We start from the raw sequence: 22,166 nt of genomic DNA on the forward strand, positions 1-22,166 counted from the left end.
TCAAGGTTTTACATTTATCTGATTGTTCGCATGCACAGAGCAGTATGGAAATATGAGGACAGGGGAAAGATGATATGCGTCTTAAGAAGGTGTCCTGGTCGATTTGAACGTCGACGTATATATCTCCAAGTATCGTTCACGTATCTCAACCGGGAAAAAAGACTTAACAGCCCCATTCTATACGCAATTCCAAACAAAAACACTACAACAAATTTTCATATAACGCAGAAGTAAAAAAATGACACGGATTATATGAAATCGCAATAGTAAATTCGTACAATTCATCAGATTTTTTCATTTCTGCGTCAAATGAAAATGGGTTTGAGTGTTTTTGTCCAGAATTGCGTATAAGATGGGGCTTAAAACCTTTCTTCGCTTTTCAGATACAAGGACTTCGATATTTGAAGATATATACGTCAACGTCGAAATCGACCAGGGCGCCCCCTTAAGAGAAATTCGAGAAAGCTAGTAAAGCGAAGGTGATGAGGTAGATGGAAAAAAAATTTGGTTATAAAGCCAGACGTAATAGATGTATAAATAATTTAATTTTCAGAGGGTAAACCGTAATAACATCACGGTTGGGTGTGGATACGGTCACAATCATCAACCCCGTAACACCAATGGGTAGACGTTTTTTTTTTTGTGAAATTTTATACATGGGATTTGTTCGGTTGATTATAAACATAAAATTGTGAATAAAAATATTAAAATAAATTATAATAGCAAAATTTAGTTCACAATTCTATCTGAACCAGATCATTCGTTGAAAAGGATTTTTGTTCCATTTCGGTGAAATATTTTCGAAGAAACATGAAAAAAATTATTTTCACGTTCCATGCATTTAAAAATCCAATCCGTGGAGTTGCTTGACGTAAACCTCATGATGCAACATTATTTTCGAAAGTAGGTGACGCGTATGATGTTTAGTAGTTGAAAATACTTTTTTTTATTGTAGATTACTACTTTGACGATTTTGTATAGGATAATAGTGTGTGGCATAATTTTGTGTAAGATAGGTCTGTACAGCATCTGTGTGTACTCAACAAATTCACCAAGTGTCGGTGAAATATTTTTGTACGGTTGCACCTTTTCGAACTGGTGTATCGGAAAACAATATACGCGACGAATTGATAACCTTCCTCCTTTTGTGAAGTCGGGAAAAAATAAAAATTTTCCGAAAATATTCAAATGCAAATAATATTCTTGAGGTATAGTAACAATAACTTAGGCATTTGCATGTCTATTCCAATTCTCATACTTTCCTTCGCGCTTTTCGGAGAGCTTCATTACTACATCTATGAGGATATTGAAGGAGAACTTGCAATCACAACGAATGTGAAAAGCAAGGTAAACCAGGGTTTGTTACAAGGGAATTAATAATTTATTTATCTCAGCTCTTAAAGAATCTATATTATACAGTCTAACTGTCACACGTAAAACAAGTAAAATCCAACGAACGCTACTAAAAAAATTATAAATTTATTCTTTACAGTGTCTTGACATCTAATCACTGCATCAGTTCCGTCAAATATTTGAAATTGTTATATAATAATCACAGCAATAATGTACCGATATAAACAACATCCAGCATTTTATACGACATACATGTATATACCTATTAATTTTTAATACCAAAAAGAGTTATAATTATATTCTTACCAAAAAGATGTACAACACTTGTAACGCGCACTGACAAGGAGAGTAGGGAGTTGATGTCGCGAAACGGGTTGTCCTTGCACGTGGTGAAAATTTAAGGCCCCCGATTAACGTGGTTTTTTATTTTCAATCCAATGGGCCGTGGTTGCTCAGATATCGCAATTTGAAATTTTTGTATTTTCGGGCGGGTTTCGGCTCGCGCTTAGAGCATGTGAAATAGGGCAGTTCAGAAACGGGCCATTTTTTCGATTTCGCTCTTTTCCGAGATTCTTGCACTATTTCACTAAAAAATAGCACATGCGAAAATGCTGGGCTGAAAACTTTTTTCACTACTGCCTCAACGACGTTGACATTTCGAGTAAAAAAGCTATTTTCGGGAATTTCAAAATTGAGATATTCGTAAATCCTTCGATGGCTATGTTTTGTATAACGTAACAAAAGTTTATAGCCCATTTTCGAAATTCCAACGCCGTTGAGGCAGTGGTAAAAAAATTTTTTATCCCAGCCGTTTCGCGTGAGTTATTTTTTTATTGAAAAAGTCCAAAAATCTCGGAGAAGAGCAGAGCTAAAAAAAGGGCTTTTCTGAACCTCTCTACTCCAAGTATTTCATCTTTAACCGTTATTGGGTACATTGTAATATTTTTGAAACATTCTGTGGTGTGTCAGACAACTTGTACCAAATTAATCCTCGTATGACTAATAATCTATTTTAAAATACTTAGAATAGTAATTTTAGGAAAGATAATTGAACTGTCGTCAAAATTGATAAATGAAAACGAGAATACGAATCAGAAATAAAAAACACAAAATATTATTTGGGCAATAGAATCGTACATTAATAATAACGCTATAGTACGTATTGCATCACAAATGAGAACGACTGAGAAATACCGATATAAACTCGAAATCGCAGGTCTGTTCGGTTCCACTGTTCGGCACGTGTCGCACACCTATAGCTTACTATTTTGATATAGTGACCTCTTTTTGCGACACGACGTCAATTTGATTCGTATTAACGTATACATCACTAGACGCTCTCATGTGCATGTATTATAATTAATAGATGGCTAAAAAGATGATTCATTAATGCAAGAGTTAGTCTCGTCCAGCATCACTTCCTCTTTTATAAGTACTTTTTGGAAATTATCGATTGCGCCGACAACTCCTTTGCCTAGACCGTAAACTCGGTCGTCCTGAAATCCGAAGAATTTGTCTTCGTGCGTCCAAGAAGTAAAAGCAGCGGATCGAGAACAGTTGACAGTCAAGTTAGGGCCTTCCTCTTCGACAACAATCGCGCCGATGTAACTGGGCGTTGTTATGACTGACAATGAGCCACGGCGATCGCCCGCGCTGTTGTTGTTGTCGTCGTCCTCGCTGTCTTTGCGCTCGATTTTAAGCCTGTAGCTCTTCTCTGTCGAAGGAAAACCGAATTCAGTAGGGTGACACTTCGAGTCGCAAGAATACTTGTAGATACAAAGTAATTCGTCGAAGTTCATTTCGTTACAATCTTCGCTATCTCCGTTCATAATATCGTTGAACTGTTCGTAATCGCATCCAGTCCTTGTTTTTTTCGTTGTCGGGCTCCGTTTACTTTCGTCGATGCAGAAACAACTGTCCTCGTCACTTCCTCGATTGACTTTTTCCAATTTCACCGGCGAGTACCAAGGCACGTCAGGATCTGTTACATCGTCTTTCCACTGTTCGGAGAATCGTAGGTTATCTAAAAAGTCGTCGGCGTCCATACCGCCAGGTCGAAGGTTACGCATCATCATATTCGTGTCGTAAATCGGCTCGAGTGAGCTGAAAGTACTTTGTGCTCTGGTCGTATGATCCAAATTTAGCAGATCTATGGAATTTTCCCTCGCCGTTTGACGTCCGGTACAGTTCCTATCGGGCGGGCCGATTTCTTTCTTGATAAGCAATGCTACATCGGAATTTAAAATAATGTCACCGTAAGCTTCATCGTCCGATGGAGGTACCCTTGGAAAAATGTTCCGGCTGTGTCTGTCGCTCTCATTTTTCTTTGCCGGATGTTGACAACTTTCGTACATTCTGTTCAACCGAAGTTTCAACCTTCGGCAATTTGACTTGCATGCTACCTTCTCGCTACGGCGTATGTGACGCTTTTTTACAGAGAGCCTCGAGATGATTTCGTCGCCGATTCTTAGTACGAGTGTTACCTTTTTCCGATCGTTGGGTGGGTGATATTTTTTATTGTGAAGATCCATATCAGAGACGCACTTGAAGGATTTATCGCAAATTTTACAACGTTCTCCTATAATTACCACCCGGCAATCAGTGATTTTGTTTCTTACCTCATCGCCAATTAATTCTAAATCGCTGGGGCCGGTATCGGTCGTCTCTCTCATCTTGAGGCCCATGAATTTCATGAAATCGAATTTTGATTTGACGCCGGTGGCATCGAGCGGAATAGATTTGCAATGTTCTCTGATATGATCAGCGAAGTCCGAAGCCATGGAAAAAGTTTTGGAACAAAATTTGCACGTTTTAACAGTACAAAAAACACCCTTCTTACCAAACTTTCTGTCCATGTATATTTCGAACTCTGTATCTAATTTTTGCGCTGTAACAATCGGCAGGCGTTTGTAATTCGCAAAGCCAATAACAGACCCAGGTTCGCGAGAATTTTTATTCCCTCGTAATTGCCCGCAGGAGCGCATATGAAATACAAGTTTTCTCTTCAGCCCAAAAACCTTTTTGCACCCGTGGCATATAAATCTCGGGTGTTCTTTTCTCCTGTGATTTACAAATTCTGTAGTTTTCGCGAACAGGATATCACACTCCTTGCAATAAGACATTGTAACGTGGTCAGCTTTTCGAATGTTGTCAAAAATCTTTCAAACGTCACGGTTTGCCCCCCAATCGAAGTGTGTGTCAATAGTTTTTGTATTCACAACTTTGTCAATTCCAAAGTAAAATACTCGACGACTCTGCAAACGAATCCTCGATCTTCGAAAAATATACGTACCCGTTCGCACTACTTTGGCACTAAAAAAAAAATATTCTTAACAATCAGTTCGTCTTTCAAGTGAATTTACTCGGTCTTAAAGCATGATCGCTGTAACGATATAAAAGACCGCAAAGTTTGAGCGGCGAATGCATGCGGCGAAACTATCAAAACTCAGTCCCCGGCGAAACGGAACGGGGCTTATTGTTATTATTTCTGCAGTCGTGACGTCTGACCTCGACCGGCGACCACGAACACTAGACGCGCGACACGGTAAGAAGTGCGCATTCAGAAAACACTCGAGGGTGGGAGGCGTGTATCATAAGCTTTGAGAGGGGAGTGGGAAGCCGCGTAGGCCACGTGACGAATAATCTGTTTCCGTTCTCGATAAGAGATGTCTCTGTCTACCGAACACTTATTAGCCGTTTAGAGTACAAAACACCGATTTCCATTAGCACGACTCTCTTTGCAAAATAACCTGTCTATATCTCGCATCGATTTTTCACCTTGTCGTTGATTGAGATGCACATATGTGTATGTACCTACGGAAATGACGATTCCATGCTCCGCTAGGTTGTTCTGTCTACCTTCAAGCTCAAAGACAAGGACGCCGATTTGTTGATTTTACTTATTCAGAGTTGGCTTTTGTATTTTCTTTTTTTCACTTTCAGTTTTTCACGGTCAAGTAATTTGTGACTTTACGCTCGAACCTGTTCGGAAAATATAAAACGCTAATGATGTTCATTTATTAATTTATTATTGACCGAAAAAGACTCGACTAATGCCAAATTATTGTGTGATATACTTGGCTCTCACTTAGACTCGATACGGCAATGAATATATTGTCATAAATTTAACGGACAAATACAAAAAGGAATCAATACCTACATTACAAGTATTCGCAGACTCCGATAATGAGATATTCCATAGTTCGGTGACAATGTATTGTTATCCATAGGGACGATGAACTGAAATCCAACGCCTATAACACTACGTGTACTGCTAGTTCGGCGCCTTCCATTTATGAAGATTTTATTTTGAACGCGCTAAGAAAATTGTCGTTTTTTTCTATTTCAATACTTGTAGAGAGGGATGAAAATGCGGTTAGTATATGTCCGAGAAGAAATGAACGATTGAAATTATTCTCACTACACGTGTAAGTGAATAAGCATACCATGTATAATACGCATTGCACGCCTAACGAAATGTGATGATTATTGAACATAAATATTGAATTTAGTATTTCTCTGTCACCAGATGCCACAATAAGTCGGAGATCTGCTGAGAGTGCTGATTATAACATACATATTTCCTATGCAGCATGTATAGTATTAATACGATAAGCAAGCGTTAAGATATGTACGAACTTGTATGAGGTATTCCACACCATGTCACCTAATCGGTGAAGGTCACCGACGCCGATCTTGGTGTCAATTTTTTTCTCAATTCGTCTATCGAAAAAAAAGAACACGTGTTCGGCCGTTTTTCGATTAGGCCACCTGTGTAGATTTTATGAATTTTCCGATTTTTCAACTTTTTCGAAACAGACTTTTTTCAACTGGCTCTGCAAGAGCTTTCATTCTTTTCACAAAATGATACAAGTATAAAATGTGTCAATAAGTCCGAGCTTTCTGAAAAAAATATTTGAAAATTTTTCCAACCACACAATTCTAAAATTTTTTCGAAAAAAAAAATCAAAATTTTTTGAATTGCGACGGCTTCGATTTTCCTGAAACTTTTTACTTGCATTTGACCAGTTACAATCAAGTTTTCCTCCAAAGGAAATTATGGACTTCCGATTCGTTCGGGAGTTACACCATCATAAGTGCCGAAAAATTGGAAATATTTTACGGAAATCAATCTTAAGGGGGCTTTCCAGTGTGACAGCCCGAAAAATCGCTGTTTTTCGCGATTTTTTTTTTTAAAGAAAAAATAATCTAATCGGTCTGGTTTTTTTTTTGTATATTAATTGGGTATTGAAGAATACAAAACAATTTTTTAAAGATCGATTTATTTATTAATTAGTATCTATAAAAATGATGAAACAATTGTTGCAGAAAATGCACTTGGATGTGGTGGCCACATTGGGGGTCACAATTTTGATCTGAGACAAAAAACACAAAAAGATTATTGATCGGTATATAATTGGCTTTCGTGCTATGGAAGCTTTTTTCTTTTTTTTTTTTTTTGCAAAAATGGCGCCGGTTTGAACAAAAAGTATCGATTTTAGCATTTTTTTTTGGCAGTTTTTTTTACAAAAAAATAGGAAGATGTCAAAAAAAAAAAAAAAGCTTCCATAGCACGATAAACAATGACGTTAAGAATATTGTGTAAAAAATTCAACTCGATAGCTTTAAAACTCTGCCCTCCAAGTTGGCCACCGTTTTGAAAAATGCTGTTTCGAGAAAAACGCGTTCAAAGTTTCAAGTGAGGAAATTTTAGGTAAATCGTTTACTTACGGTCAATCAGCGATGCCAGGTCCATACAATATCCCTTCTGCTTCTTCGAAAAGATCGTGCTCAATGGATTGTTCAATCCGACGAGCTGTCCTCGCCTCTTTGCTATCCAGGGACGCCCGGCGGTTTGCTTGGGTGATGCGCGCATTCTTGTATTTAGCGGCGAAATCTGCGGCGCTCGGCCCTATCGTGCATCCCATCGTCTCCAAAATTTTTAAAATTGGGTCGTAACCTTCATTGAAGGTGCACACAGCACACTGCGTAGCGATTTCTACTATCTGCTTGCCGCAGAATACGTGCTTTGGGGCTAGTTGCCACACACAGTGATTGATTGATTTTCAAGAATTTAGCACGCCGTCCGCTTTTTTTTTGAAAATTGAGTGCGCAAAAAAATAAGTCGCGCGACTAATTTACGGCTAATTAACGGCAAATTATGCAATAGTCCGAATTCACATTTTCGACAATTGGCGAGCCAAGTTCATGTACGTGCAGGTAGGAACGAGACAATAGAAATAACAGTCGCACGGGCAGACGGCCGACGCGGCAGCTGTAGCGCTCCCTTGCCTTCTTCCAAAAAATGCTGTACAGTAACCGAAATAATCTGAATTTCGGCATGAAAATTTCAGGGAATATTCGGAAGAGTGTATACTATTCGATAAAGCAAAAAAAAAAAAATCGATTTTTTGAAAATTTCACACTGGAAAGCTCCCTTAACTTCGATCAGACAAGTTTTCATGTTATAAAAACACATTTTTGCTGAAAAAAAAAAAACTTTTAGGAATATCCCAAACAATGTAAATAAAAACGAGATCACAATTTTTCTTTTCTATGCCAAATATATTTTCAGGTAGAAAGTTGTTGCACGGTCGTGAAATAGATGTACCCAGAAAAACGTTTTGAAAAATCACAAACACACTCGTCTGTCTAGAAGGGATATTTCCTACATCATTGTTATTGTACACTTTCTGGATTGTTTTCAAAATTATTTACGCTGTTTTCGAGCGTAATATAATCGGTACCGACTGTACATGACTCATCGAAAAGGGAGAGACCGTCACACCTCGAGGCGCATACTATTTACGATAGATGTATAATTGAGTTTTCGTATTATATCTACGTGAGTTTGTTGCCGAGGAACACACGCGTCAAGCATTTTTGTGCTGTGATGGGTTGTGCGACGGCAGAACGTCTTGCAAGTTTTATTTACAATTAGAGATTTATAGAAACCGCAATTCCGTTTCCTTCGCTGTTAATGCGTTCCACATGATCTATTTGTCTACTTCCATTGGTTAGTCTATGCCGATTGGGAATTAATGATTGAGCTCCGAAGAAAATGCATATTTCATAAGATGGATGCATCTGGGTTCGTTGTAACGTGCGTTCTTCATCAATATTTTTTTCTTATTTGATAGTACGTAATGCTCATCAATTCTGTTATTATTTCGGTGTGAGTGAATAAATCCGAACTATAATTACGATATTCCGTCCATGGATGTTATCTCTCAAATAAATATATAATAAATGAATGAAAACATAAAATCACTCGGGGGGAAATGAAACTTCGTAATAATATTTGTAAGAAGAATTTCGTGGTTTATATTCTCGGAGTCATACTCGCTGCAACTTGAGACTGTATTATATACATGTGTTCAAGCCATGCGGCCTCTCAAACGTGAAGCCAAAATATCTATCACCATACGACCACAGCTATGGGCAACGGTACTAGTGGAATAGAGAAATCATTGAAATATCTTTCGGTATACGTAGTTGCTAATCGATTATCGAAATTGGTTGAATCCAATTTCCATACACCGTAACAAAATATACTGTACACTTTGAATTACTCGTTAGAACGACTAAAAAATTATTGTTATTATTGCACGTTGCTACTTGGCTCCGTGTTCAATTATTATTAATAGGACCCTTTTGTATTTTTATTTAAATTTGTTATTTGTTGATTTAATTTCAATCAAAAAGTACCGAATGTAGATATTCTTGTGGAAGGTAACCTCTGAAGCTCATTTGACTGCATTAGAAATTTGATTTTTTGGTACCACAGTGTCTTCTACAGCTGCCAGTAAGAGCTAATGATGAAGTCAATTACGTAGGGTTTACTACGGGTTCAACAGCAAGCAATAAGTAGAATGAATAAAATTTCGGGAATTGTAAGTTGAAAGTCTATTATAATCAACGTCCTTATGTTTTAGTTAGTTCAACATACTCGTAATTCAATTCTCTTACTTCTATTTTTATCTCTTGCGTTCTCAAATTCATTGAATGATTAAAAGGAGACTTGTGCTACTGTCCATAGAACGTCTAGACGTTATGAATAAATAGATACATAGAAGAAGAAATCAGTGATCCTGAGCACATAAAGTGAGTCAGGCGTCAAAAGAACTACCCACGTACTATACATGAGTAGCAAGTCTCGACCTGTTCAAGCATGCTCGTGCCTGTTTGTCAGTGCAGGTAGCAAGAAGCAAGTTCAAAATTTCGTCGAATCCAACGTGGTTGTCACACTGCATTCTCTCGATCCCTTGTTATTTTTTCGTGGTAATAACTGAGCATACTTCTAATGCTATCGTATAATGTATCATATTATAGAAAGCACAGCTACAGTTCGTAGGGATATTTCTAATTTGACTTTCCTGATTTATGTTGATCTACAGCTGTCATGTCTACAAAAAGTTAGCATTTAGTTGCGTGTATGTCTAGTTATGTGTGTAGATTTTAAAAGCACATTTTACACAGTTATCCGTCAAATAGTTTGTTCTCGGTTCGTTGTTGATATATTGTTTTTCGAAAGTTTGATCACCGGAATTATTAAGATGAAATTTTTAATCATTCATTATCTTATAATATTATATTATACGTGTGCACGTCTCAAAAATAACAATTATTCAAACACCTAAGGGGGTATTTTGTTGCCTTCAACTCAATCCACTTGTTTCACTGTCGGTAAATTGCTGAATTCTTGTCACTGCAATTAAAAGTTGAGTAAAATTTGTTCTTATTACACAAAAAATAAACATTTGCCGTTCTAGTTTCTTGTAATTTTCGTAAAAGATTCTTGACAAGAATTCGTTTGTGGTTTTTAAAAGACTTGCTATACTGAAGGAAATTTCCATCTGTGGTTACAATGCAGCTTTCAACTTTTTTCACTTTTTACCATAAGTGAAAAATTTAATTTTGGGTCCAAACGAATCGAATTTCGAAACTGTAAACAGAAACTATATTATGTGTTACTATCCTTTTTGGTTGTGGTCATCTGTGACAGATTTTCGTGTAACTTTTGCGATATTAGAATATTGCTGCAGTAATAAATCGATGTAAGGCCTTCTTCAACAGAACTAGAAAATGCTACATCGCAATTGTGTAATCGTCTATTAACAAGCAGAATTGACAAGTTTCTTGTGGCGGTTACCCGCCACCGGCAAGCCGGCGAAAAACCATAAAAATATTTCCGTTTCTCCATGTGTATTCCATAGTTCTTTACAACTAACCTTCGAGTGTCCAGGACTCGCCTCGCTAGCCGAGGGCTAAGGGTTTGACCGCGCTGGAAATTTCCCTATAGGTGGCATTTATGGCGCAACGCGACCCTTGGCCTCGACTCGGGGGCGAGCCTGCACTTTTTCTTCATCTCTACCCCAGTCTTCGCCACGCTCTTGGCACAGACGTATCTATCAACTCGTTCCGGATCGCTACCCGGTTCCGCACATCGAGGATTTCTCCCAGAGCCTCCAGGGGAACAACATATTCGCCACAATAGATCTGGTGAGAGCGTATAACCAAATCCCCGTAGCACAAGAAGACGTTCCGAAAACAGCTATCACGACTCCATTCGGCCTGTACGAATTCCCATTCATGTCGTTCGGCTTACGCAACGCAGCACAGACGTTTCAACGTTTATTTTGCTACGTGTACATCGACGATATCCTCGTGGCCTCACGGACAGAAGAGGAGCATCTTCAACATCTGGGGGAACTTTTCAGGCGGTTGAAAAGCTACGGAGTGCTGGCAACTCCAGCAAAATGCATTTTCGGGGCAGTAAAAGTAAAATTCCTGGGCTATAGCGTGTCCGGCGAGGGCACTCGGCCGCTGGCGGAAAAGGTTGAAACCATCCGCACCTACCCAAAGCCCGTAACTGCAAAACAGCTACGACAATTCCTGGGTAAACTTCTATCGTCGTTTCATACCCAAGGCTGCATACCTGCAGGCACCCCTGAACGACCTTCTTCAGGGAAACGCTAAGGGACGAACCCCGGTAAAGTCGAACACGGAGGCTGAACAGGCTTTTGAAGCATCAAAGGAAAGCCTAGCGCAAGCCACGTTGCTAGCTCATCCCGCAAGCGACGCCGAACTCGCAATCGTCTGCGACGCTTCAGATTTCACCGTGGGAGCAGCACTATAGCAACGCGTCGAGGGAGATTGGCAACCATTGGGTTTCTTTTCGAAGAAGCTCAGCACAGCCGAGCAGAAGTACGGAGCGTACGACCGAGAGTTATTAGCCATCTATTTAGCAACTTTTGTTGCAACAGTTTTCGTGTATGACCCACAACAAAGACGTTATTTAACAAAATGTGGGGTCTCAAAAGTTTAAACAATCGTTACGGACAAATCCGTACCTAACTTTTTGGGGGGTAGGTGAAAATATGTTCGTCCGTCTGTGATGAACCTATAAAAAAATCGGCTAACCTACGTTATTCCTGAATAGAACTTTATTTTATTCTGCTGGACTATACGAAGCACCGCACAAAGAGGAGACCCCGAGTATAGGATACGCTGTGTAATGCATTCCATCTCATTCTTTTGCACGTTCAATATATATGTTTGTCTCTTTCTATAACGCCTCAAGTTTTCGTGTTACACTTGATTTTACTCCTCATATAATTTCCGTACCGGGCCCTATAACTCAAATCGTTTCTTAAGGAGTAAACTCTAAAAATAAATAAATAAATAGATTATACAGTAGCATTATAGTGAAATTTTTCTCACTTTTCATATTGAAACAGTGATAAAGTGATGTAGCTATAGTATCTTGTGGTACAAGTGTGGAAAGTAGGTGATTTTCGACGAGTGGGCGGTTTGTAGCATTTGCCAAGGCGAGAGCTGTAATCACACGGGTCAGATATCGCCCATCCGTACGCGAGACACACACTATTTTTTTAACACCTGCGAAGGAAAGTTCGATTTGGGATGCAAACGAATGTGATATAATTCGAAAGAAGTCTATCAAGGGCAATCAAGATGTCCAGAGACACAAGCCCGGCTGGGTAAAATACAAGCTAAACGCGTAGACACGAAATTGAACTCACGGTGAGACAAGGCTTTACATTTTTTGGTAACTAGATTAAGAGTGAGGATAACTCAAGGTCACGCCAAAGCGGCACGCTCGAAGTGACTTCTGCGTGTTCCATTTTGGGTATATTTCAGTGGTAAAGTCTATGCGTAAAATTATTTTTTGCAACACCTGCATGGAAAGTCCATTTTTATGCACCATTTACATGCACCGAAAGTAGTCTTTTATATACATGTGCGGGAAAAACTTTCGCGCATTGCTAGCGGTGTGAGCAAAAAACTTTCGCACATTTCCGGCGGTATAAGATAAACCTTCGCACATTGCTAGCGGTGTGCGAAAAAGACGGTCGCGCTTTTATCCACACTTGCGCACTTCGCAAACAGCTGCACTAGCGCCACCGATGGAATAGTTTGTCACATTTTGCCGTGCTCGACATCGTCACTGAACAGACATCGTGCCGTGGTTTCGTGTAAATATAATCGTGTATGTCGGACTTTCCATTACAGGTGTAGCAAAAAATAGAGTCCGATACACGCGCGAAAGTTGGCAATGCCTATCTCGCATGAGTGCGCCACACTCACCTTTCAACTCGTCTACGGGCTCGTGCTGCGCCTTCACGCTTGTGCGGGCATTGCCACTTTCGCGCACTAGTATCGAAAAACACCATTTTACATATAGCGTGCGATAAGTTTGTTATGCCGTGTTTACGGCACTTGCGGTAGGCGAATGTTATCTTTACAGCGACTTCTAGAATTGTAATACTATACTCCTGCGCACTGTGTATTTACTAGATTATAATCTATGTAAACAAACGTAGCGCTAAAATTGGATACGTGAAGTAGACAAAACAATTTACGAAAAATGATGGGTATAACACTTCCCCAAAACGTTCTGGAGATCCTTATTGTTTTTTACAATTAGTTCTGATAAGTATTTGATACGTTAAAGTACATATACTTTTGAATAAGCCAACTTTGCTTTAGAAGCTTTACCTAAATATAGATTTACCAGATCTTAAGCCGAAAGACGTTGCTATTCGAAATTTGTGTCAAAGCTCCATTCACTAGGTAAGTAAAGTTTTTTAGTAGCCAATTAGTCAAGACTCGTAGTTTCAGAGTTCTCAATAGTTAGGAAATGAGAAAAATTTGCCAGACATTATAAAAAAAATATTTTCTACTTATTCCATATTTTTACCAATAGGATTTTGAAAAAATGTGAGTGTTGTCTCTTAAGGACTTCTCATCTTTCAACTTATTGTTAGAGAACACCGTAGCACTTTGCAGGAACTGTATCAAGCACTCCGATCGAAATAACATGTCTCTCGAAATGAAATGATTTATAAAGTTAACCTTGCACCTAAAAGTTAAATAGTATATTGTGTATATAACAAAGAGGCAAACTCGGAGTTTTGGGGCCGAGCAAAAGTTTGCAAAATGAGTCGTAGGTGAGCATGCATACTAGCCGAAGACGAGTATGCTTGTGCGCGCCAAACGCGAATATTGCAAATACGCGAGGCGAAACGATAGTTTCCTCCTCGTTGCACACAATTCTTTATGCATCAAGAGTATGTTACGTATTTTTTCACGAAGTACGAAATTGTAGTTAGGGTTGCGTAATGTTAGATTGGTTTGCGGTAGCGCATGCGCACAATACAGAAAAATCCAGATTTAAAAGTGGTCTCTTCTGTACCCCGTGCATGCGCATTTGCAGACTCACTCTACCTTCGTCACTAATCTCTCTTCTAACTGGTTGTGTGTCCTGTACTTCCAGCACACGACAGCTTACGCCTATTAAAAGCCCCAAAAACCGACACTAGCGCTGCAATATCTGAAGCTAAACTAACTGGTCACGTGGGTGGTAGCATACCAGAAACAGATCTAATCACATGGTACAGCGTGGAAAAAATTACGATATTTCTCTGTTTTTCATTACATACTTACGTAAAGAAATGCACTGACCAATGTATTTTCTCTATTTCCTTACAAAAACAATAAAACCCCGTTCCTACAGGAACGCTTATGTGCTGTCAGTTTTACGAGCCACGTGATTCGTTAGTTCCGTTTAAGCTGTTGGAGCGCTGGTGTCGATTTTGTCTGCATCTAATCGACTCAGGCCGAGGACGCTAGTCAGCCATCCAGTTAGTATAGAGATCAGTTGCCGTCACAGAAACGGGTACTTTGAGTACGGAAAACACGCATGAAAAATTGCGTAAAACATGCTCGCGCTATATAAATAGATGTCCCGTACTAAATCCTTAGAACTACTGTCGAAGTCAGGTGAAAATTCCAGAAGTCTAACGAAAAGTCAGCCGACTCGGTAATACTCGGTGAATTTTGAATCTAGGCTGCAAACTTCATATATCCTTTAACGTCACAAAATCTCACGAATAGCGTGTATCAGGCACCCAAAAAGTTTATATTGAGAATCGCCTGGCCATCTGCTACAAGTTCTGTTTCAGAGAAAAAGACGATTTTTTTTTTTATTCTAAAGTATCATTTTTAAAATTCCTGAAAGTGGTAGTACGTGTAATAAATCCAGGAAGTAAGAAAGAAGGAGACGAAAATCCGAAGTACAAAGCTGGACCAGATTTCAGCGCAGAGTTAGTAGTATCGATTTTTCCCACTCTTGCGTCTGTGTTCTTTGGTCATTCAAATATTATGATTATTAAGTGTTGACCAGGTGTTGACAGCTGCCTGGTTTACATATTTCGAACGACCGAAGAACAGGAACGCGGTGAAGTGAAAAAAATCGGTACTACTAACTTTGCACCAAACAGGCGTAATTTTTGCTGGCACGCAGGCTTCAGTTTCATCTTCTTCTCTCTTACTTCCTGGATAAATCCAACAATGCAAACTCTTGTTCCCCCGGTGCCACAAAATTTTTGTCTCGAACTGTTGTCGTAACAACCTCGTTTTTCGAGGTGTTCAATGGTTAAGTACGAATGGAACACCCTGTATATACTTCTTTATTACGCCAGGTCAGTTTGACGAGAACAAAGGCGTAATAAGGCATCCCTAGTTAACAAAGCGATAACGTAGCGAAAACCTTCTGTAGGTAGAGTAACAATCCGAAGCACTTGGGACAATGAACTTGTGCATCGTATGTCACTACATAATGAAGGGGGAAACACAGCGTACCGAGTGTCTGAAACTCGTTTCAATAAATTGCCGAAACTAGTCATACCGAGCTACTAAATCCGAGTCTTGCTTACTGTAAAGATTGAAGGTATTCCACGACTTAGGAGATCTTATGTTAATAGTGAAAACTCGCTAATTGTCTCAAGACTTGTGCCAGAATTGTCACAGTGTGTGACTTGTTCTGTTACGCGCCTGATTTCACGACATTGTATCGATAAAAGTATAAGTATACTTCGTATATAAATATAAATTAGGTAACTGAATGATTATTGCACGCAAAGTTATTTTTACATGCTATTCTGTCCATGGTGTTTCCAATTATTCCTTTTCATTGACTATGTTTTAATATCGACCAATTGATTATTTTAAAACAAATCAATTCTCCAGAGCTAATTATTCTTAACGTTCGTCAAATTACTAAGGTTCGTTCTGATTAACTACTACATAAGATTGAGTTGAAACTTGGTTATGAATCACTTTTGTAAGCCCCTTAGAAGATAACTGTGGTGCTGTCGGGAGGTTAGTTACTGTATGACGCCAGAGAATATGGTTTACAAGTTGTTTATTGCCAGAAAAATCGGGTTACACAGTTCGGATGGCGTAGTAGAAAATGCGGAAGGCAGGGAAAATAAGCGAAACGAGTTGATAGATAAGTATGTGCCAAGAGCGTGGCGAAGACTGGGGTAGAGATGAAGAAAAAGTGCAGGCTCGCCCCCGAGTCGAGGCCAAGGGTCGCGTTGCGCCATAAATGCCACCTGTAGGGAAATTTCCGGCGCGGTCAAACCCTTAGCCCTCGGCTAGCGAGGCGAGGCCTGGATACTCGAAGGTTAGTTGTAAAGAACTATGGAAAAAGATACACATGGAGAAACGAAAATATTTTTATGGTTTTTCGCCGGCTTGCCGGTGGCGGGTGTCCGCCACAATAATCAATACCAAATGATACGATTTCAGACGCTAGCTTATCTGCGCGATTGACAATCGAATCCAGATTCCAGGTATTTGGTAAATTGTTTAATTTGTAATTGGACAAAAATCGCACGACAGTTTTTAAAAACTGACGATTGAGTATCGGGTAAGTCAGCAAGGATTAGAACTAGTACTATAGAATTTACATCAACCTAACTTAACCCAACTGCACCTTTACTTCTTTTGTTCATCTTTTTCAAGAGTTCACATTACGTAGATCTGTATACACGGTAAATATATGATGAAGCTAAAAGTGGCAAGCGAGCCACTAATTATAAACATGCTTGAGCTTGTTGGTATGCAGCGAAACCGGAACAAAGAATAACTTGAGACCGCGGGTTGAAGATGGTACAAGCTTGTCAAATTCATATACAAATTTACAACAATGTTTAAATCATACGTGAATATTATATTTTTCCATTTCAGGTACGAAAACGTAAACCTCGAGTAATGATGGCTTCAACAATCTTGGCTTCATAGCGCGTACATTGAGGGAGAGTCAAGATGCCGCATGCTGGGAGGTAAGACAAACATCATTAACTTACCTGATGGATACTATGGTACACGTTTTTCAAATTTATGTGTTTTATCTGGCGGGTTCAACGGAGTCACAATCGCTGCAGCAATTTCCTTGAAAGATAAAGCGATCACGAATTAGCTGTGGGCTGCATTATTGAAGATGGAAGTTTACTTTTGTTCGTACTAGTTAAACTAGTTTACTCATAATATCTGAACGCACAAACTAGAGTGCAGTAGAATAATATTATTTTCGAAATTCTATGGACAGACCTCCGTGGATGTCTTTCAGCGAAATGAAAGTCATATAAGGTTTGGTGTATTGTTGTATGGACTACAGAAATGTTTCATTCTCATAACTGTGAAACTGAAATATCAACTACGTTAACTTTACACAGGTTACTCTAAAAACATTTTTTATACTTTAGCCCACAATCATTTTTGGGAAGAACGCGAGTGACTTGAATTATCATGGTGTATGATTCGAAATAGTGCGCTTATTAAAAATGCTTCAAATTTAAAGCATACATTTAACGAATCGCAATTATCACAATCTCTTAATTGGTAATCGTTTTTCGTCCTCGTGCGGTTGTTCCAAAACTTTGTTAACTCAAGCTGCAGTTTACTCTGGTATTTACTTTTCTATCTAAGGGAACAACACCATGAATTGCCTCGCATTAACCTCCTTCTCCAACGGAAGATACCACTCCTCTCCTGTCCAATTCAATGCCCAGGACATATCCTCATATACTTATAATTGAAAATAACCTGGCCACCAGATTCTTTGTATTATGATAACGCTATGTCCTGATTATCGCTTCGAATTCTAAAGGGGTGAATTGTTTGATACGTTTGTGCTATTTATAATCACATGAAGTTGACAGTGTGGTATGGGACAATCAGTGCCGCACATCATCGAGTGTAAGTGTTCGTTAATATGTTTGTAGATATTAAAATGTCACAAAATTGAGTTTTGACAAAACGGGCTTATGCTAAAATAGTTTCTCTGTAATGAAGAATTTCTTAACATACCTCGTGTCATGTTCTATTTTTAAGCGGTATTGTAGGTTTTTCGCCCCCGTTCTGATTTCATAGTTCCCTATGGTGATTGGTGCCACTTCTACGTCTGTAGCATTGTTTCACGTTCCAGACTCTCGACCCTGGGGCTGACCTTAACCTATAAACAGAATTGTTTGACGTTTGCATTCGGAGTATAAGCACAAAAGTGCACCACATGTCTGGGTTCACGAGAATTTTTAGACTTACGACGTCAATGTCGATAAGCTACGAAACAAAATAACGAACGACACGTGGACATGAAGCCTGCGCATTGTTCTTCTGATTTTTGAGTCACATTGCATGGCAGTGTTTTGACTATGGGATTCAATTACAAATTCAAGTGACTACGGGTAGCAGCTTGATTCGTAATTTGTTAGGAGTAGGCACTGATAGTAATTTAATGCAGGAATGTCAAGTGCCGCTTAGAAGAGGAAGAGATCGCAAAATAAGCACATTATATATATCTTTTTGCGGGATGAAAATATACCGTGACTCATTAGAATGCCTATAGGCATGTAGGCGGGAAAGGAATTAATATACAAATGATTACTGCTACAGCAGTTTAAAATATATATTTATGGGGTAGCTACGTGCCAGTAAAATGAAGTAAAGTAATACATTTTATCTTTCACACTATAATATCTTTATTCAAGGATTTTCAACTTTTTAATTTCAGAACAAAATGACCCGCAAGCACGTAAGTGGTCATGTACAATCAAACTGAAAACATTACGTCACAGGCTACGGTATTTTCTCTACCCACGAAGCAATGAAGCGCTATTATTAGCAAGTCTGGCCTTTCTTCGTATATCTTATAACATACAGGGTTAAGTGGGTGATTTTCGTAGGTTGTGCACACTAATCAAGTGTTTCTTCAAACCTTCTTGAATATGACTTATTAGTACGTTTTACTTAAGTTTTGTTTCGTTATGTTATTTCCATCGCCAGAAATCAATGATCCGAAATTCATGCAGCATAGAGACCGCCATTTCATTAGTTTTCACTTGTAACAAAAATAAATATTGACATTCCTTCGAGGAAATCGTGGATATTTATGAAAAAGCAATCCAAGTGCGTTGCATAAGTTGAAGAATCATGTAACACGGTCCTGTGGCGCAACGGATAACGCGTCTGACTACGGATCAGAAGATTCCAGGTTCGAATCCTGGCAGGATCGAGCACAAATTTTTTTCTCCTCCTTTCACACTTTCGGTGTTTCACTGCTGTAAACTGCAGAATAAACGAGGTGTTATAGGACATGGGGTAAAGCGTATTGGTAAACAACAAATTAAGTAGCTAGTGTCTCTCATTGTCATCTGTCTCGTGGCATGTGTGCATAACCTAGCCACGAATGCCCGTCCATGCATCTGGCTTAAGGGGGTGCCCTGATCGATTTCGAAGTTGCGTATATATTTCCAAATATCGAAGTCATTGTATCTCAAGTGCGAAAAAGGGCTTGATGGCCCCATTCTATACGCGTTTTTGAACAAAAGCAGTCCAATACATTTTCATTTAACGCAGAAATAAAGAAATGGCACGGATTCTACAAAATCGCATTTGTAAATTCGTAGAATTTGTGCCATTTGTTCATTTCTGCGTTACATGAAAATGTATCGGGATGTTTTTGTTTAGAATTGTTTATAGAATGGGGCGGTTAAACCTATTCTCGCGTTTGAAAACCTTGGGATTTGATATTTGGAGATATATAAGTCAGCGTCGAAATCCACCAGGGCACCCCCTTAAATATATCCTCCTTCTATCTTGTCATAAAATATCGACCGTAGTCATGAGTCATTGAAGAGTATCTGACATTACGAGCGGCGGCTAATCAGTCAACCTAGGTGTCATCTTTAATGCCTCCATAAAATATATTGTAACGTTCTAAGACGTGGCAAAAATTAATAAAGATTCGTAAGCTTATTTAATGAGACCAATTATAGGTGCAAATAAAATGTTGTGAAAAACCTTTAATAGCAGAGAACGTGTTTCTAATTTAAAGTCTGAAACAAGACTGTTTTTACAATAATGTTGGTTGACGCAGCAACCTTATTCTTTTTAAAGACATAAGAGGTTCATAAACTTCTTTTATCTATGATGACTACTGGATCATTAAAAGGGGGCAAGACGGGTGATTTCACCCTTTGTAACAATATGATTGATCATGGTACAAAACCTTATACCTTATACTTGTGCGGTTTTGCTAGTTCGCAGATTATCTAGCTATGAGAATGATATGAGGAACGAAAAGATGTGTATCAAATTACTGCTGTTGGAAAAAGTAATCAGTTATTATAGTCTAGCAACCAGTATCAAATATAAATATACCTTCGCATGCTGATAAATCGTTAATTTGCTATCGTTCATCAGTGTTTCGTTTATTAAAGTGAGTGGACGCACAGTGGGACGAAGTCCTGAAAAAGCGGACTAAACCTCGAAGCATAAAAATTCGATTCAGCGAATTTTGACTATTAGGTCTGGTAAAGAAATAATTAGTGCGTTCAAACCTCGAAGGAGAAGGTGGTATGTTCTAAACTGGCTCCAGCGGGGTGGTTCAAGTTTCCCCGTCCACTTTCTTATATGAGAGCTTATGACATTCTATGACCACAGAAATAAAAATTAATGTTGAAAAGGAAGTTGACTAGTAAAAGTGGTAGCATTGATAATAATAATAATAATAATAACAAACAATGAAGATTCGTTTGCTTTTCTATCTCAAGAGTGCGCTGCGAAAAAATTGTGTTACCAACAAACGTAGAGGAGAACTCAAAAGTTCTACTAAGCTTTGATTACTTCATCACCCAGCTTGATTCAGGTGGTAATGTTTTGCAATGGGTTGTCGAATAAGGGTCTTATGCTAAGGCATTAAGTGTCACCCCGCCAGTATTGCCAACCATACGGTCAGGACCGTATTTGTACTGTAATTTCGTCTCTTGTACGGACATACAGTCCAGTTGCTCGACCTCACGCTAAATGTACAGTCCTGGAAAAGTTGTAGGAATTTAAGTAATTTTTTGGCTGGCCTATGCAAAAGAATCAAGTACAAAAGTATAAAGAAACTGTCCCAGTAATTCACATTTCTGGTTGTATGTTTGTAATTATTTATTCAAAAATAAAAAAAATAAAGTTTTCTACAAGTCTCCAGCAACTGCTTCGTGTGATTGAAAAATTGTTGAATGTAAAAATGTCAATAATGTGGTTAAAACCTATCTGGTCCTTGAGAAAGGAAGCAAAATCGTGGTAATTATACGACCATAAAATATAAAGAGCAAAAATGTACACCGCGAAATCTTTGTACGGTTGTGAAATTTCAAAGTATGGTCCATTTTCACTTTGAGTACGACCTGTAGCCACCAGAGGGTTGGTAACTCTGCACCCCGCTGCCTGGCTTGCTACTTCAGTTCAAACTCAACCTTCGTTGATAGTGCGTCGCGCGAGAACACAAACCAAAAAAAGTAAACTTCAAAATTCCATATCTCAAGAGTGAATTGTACTATTTCAATTTTTCAAGATGATCTCGGCTCCTGGAGATATGTAGAAAATATTTCTGTAGTAGTTCAATCTAAAAGTATTGTTTAACCGCTTAAAATACGGCCATGTTCGGTACCGTCTCAAAAACGATATACATTTAAACACTTGTATTTTGAAACAGATAAAAAGTACCATTTTCAAACATTTCTTACAACGATTCAAATTCAGGGCTTCAGGTGAGTTTATTAGCTTACGAAATCAACAAAAATCGGATGTTCCCACCTGCTCCTTTGGCTGTTACGATTTTTTTTCATAATTTGTGCACAGTTTGAACGGGTGCGCACAAATAAGTATTATTGTCTTATCTGTCATAAATTAGATGAATAAATATTACGTTGACGTGTTTTTGTGACTTCAATATTGGAAAACAAACTGATAAATAGAAATAAAATCGCTCTAAAAAAATGTAGTTTATTAAATGAGTTACATGGTACTTTATTCGTTATAGTCTACGTTAAATGTTTGAAGTTTTCATATGCAAATCAGTTTTAAATTCTATGTAGCTCAGTTACACAGGGTCTAGTAAGGAAGTATTACTCTTTATACGGAAGGAGGTTTTCAACATGGTGAAAAGTCATTTG

General features: G+C 38.6%; 1 protein-coding gene and 1 non-coding gene across 9 annotated transcripts in view; both read left to right on the forward strand.

Annotated features, from left to right (window-relative positions):
* LOC107227788 (collagen alpha-2(IX) chain) overlaps window positions 1–22,166 on the forward strand; it is a 96,430-nt gene that overhangs the window by 17,796 nt on the left and 56,468 nt on the right. For 7 of the 8 annotated variants that reach the window (XM_046734853.1, XM_015669032.2, XM_046734852.1 and 4 more), the window contains exon 2: window positions 16,909–17,003. In XM_046734853.1, coding sequence (XP_046590809.1) covers window positions 16,987–17,003 — 17 coding nt within the window. In that variant the 5' untranslated portion in view covers window positions 16,909–16,986. Of the gene's footprint in view, window positions 1–11,613; window positions 11,867–16,908; window positions 17,004–22,166 lie in introns of those variants that run through there. The other variant, XM_046734854.1, reaches the window with a different exon arrangement.
* Window positions 19,162–19,234, forward strand: Trnar-acg. Its single transcript has one exon. It is a non-coding gene; the product is annotated as a tRNA-Arg (tRNA).

This window comes from Neodiprion lecontei, chromosome 3 (assembly GCF_021901455.1).
Source record: "Neodiprion lecontei isolate iyNeoLeco1 chromosome 3, iyNeoLeco1.1, whole genome shotgun sequence".
Classification (NCBI taxonomy): domain Eukaryota; kingdom Metazoa; phylum Arthropoda; class Insecta; order Hymenoptera; family Diprionidae; genus Neodiprion; species Neodiprion lecontei.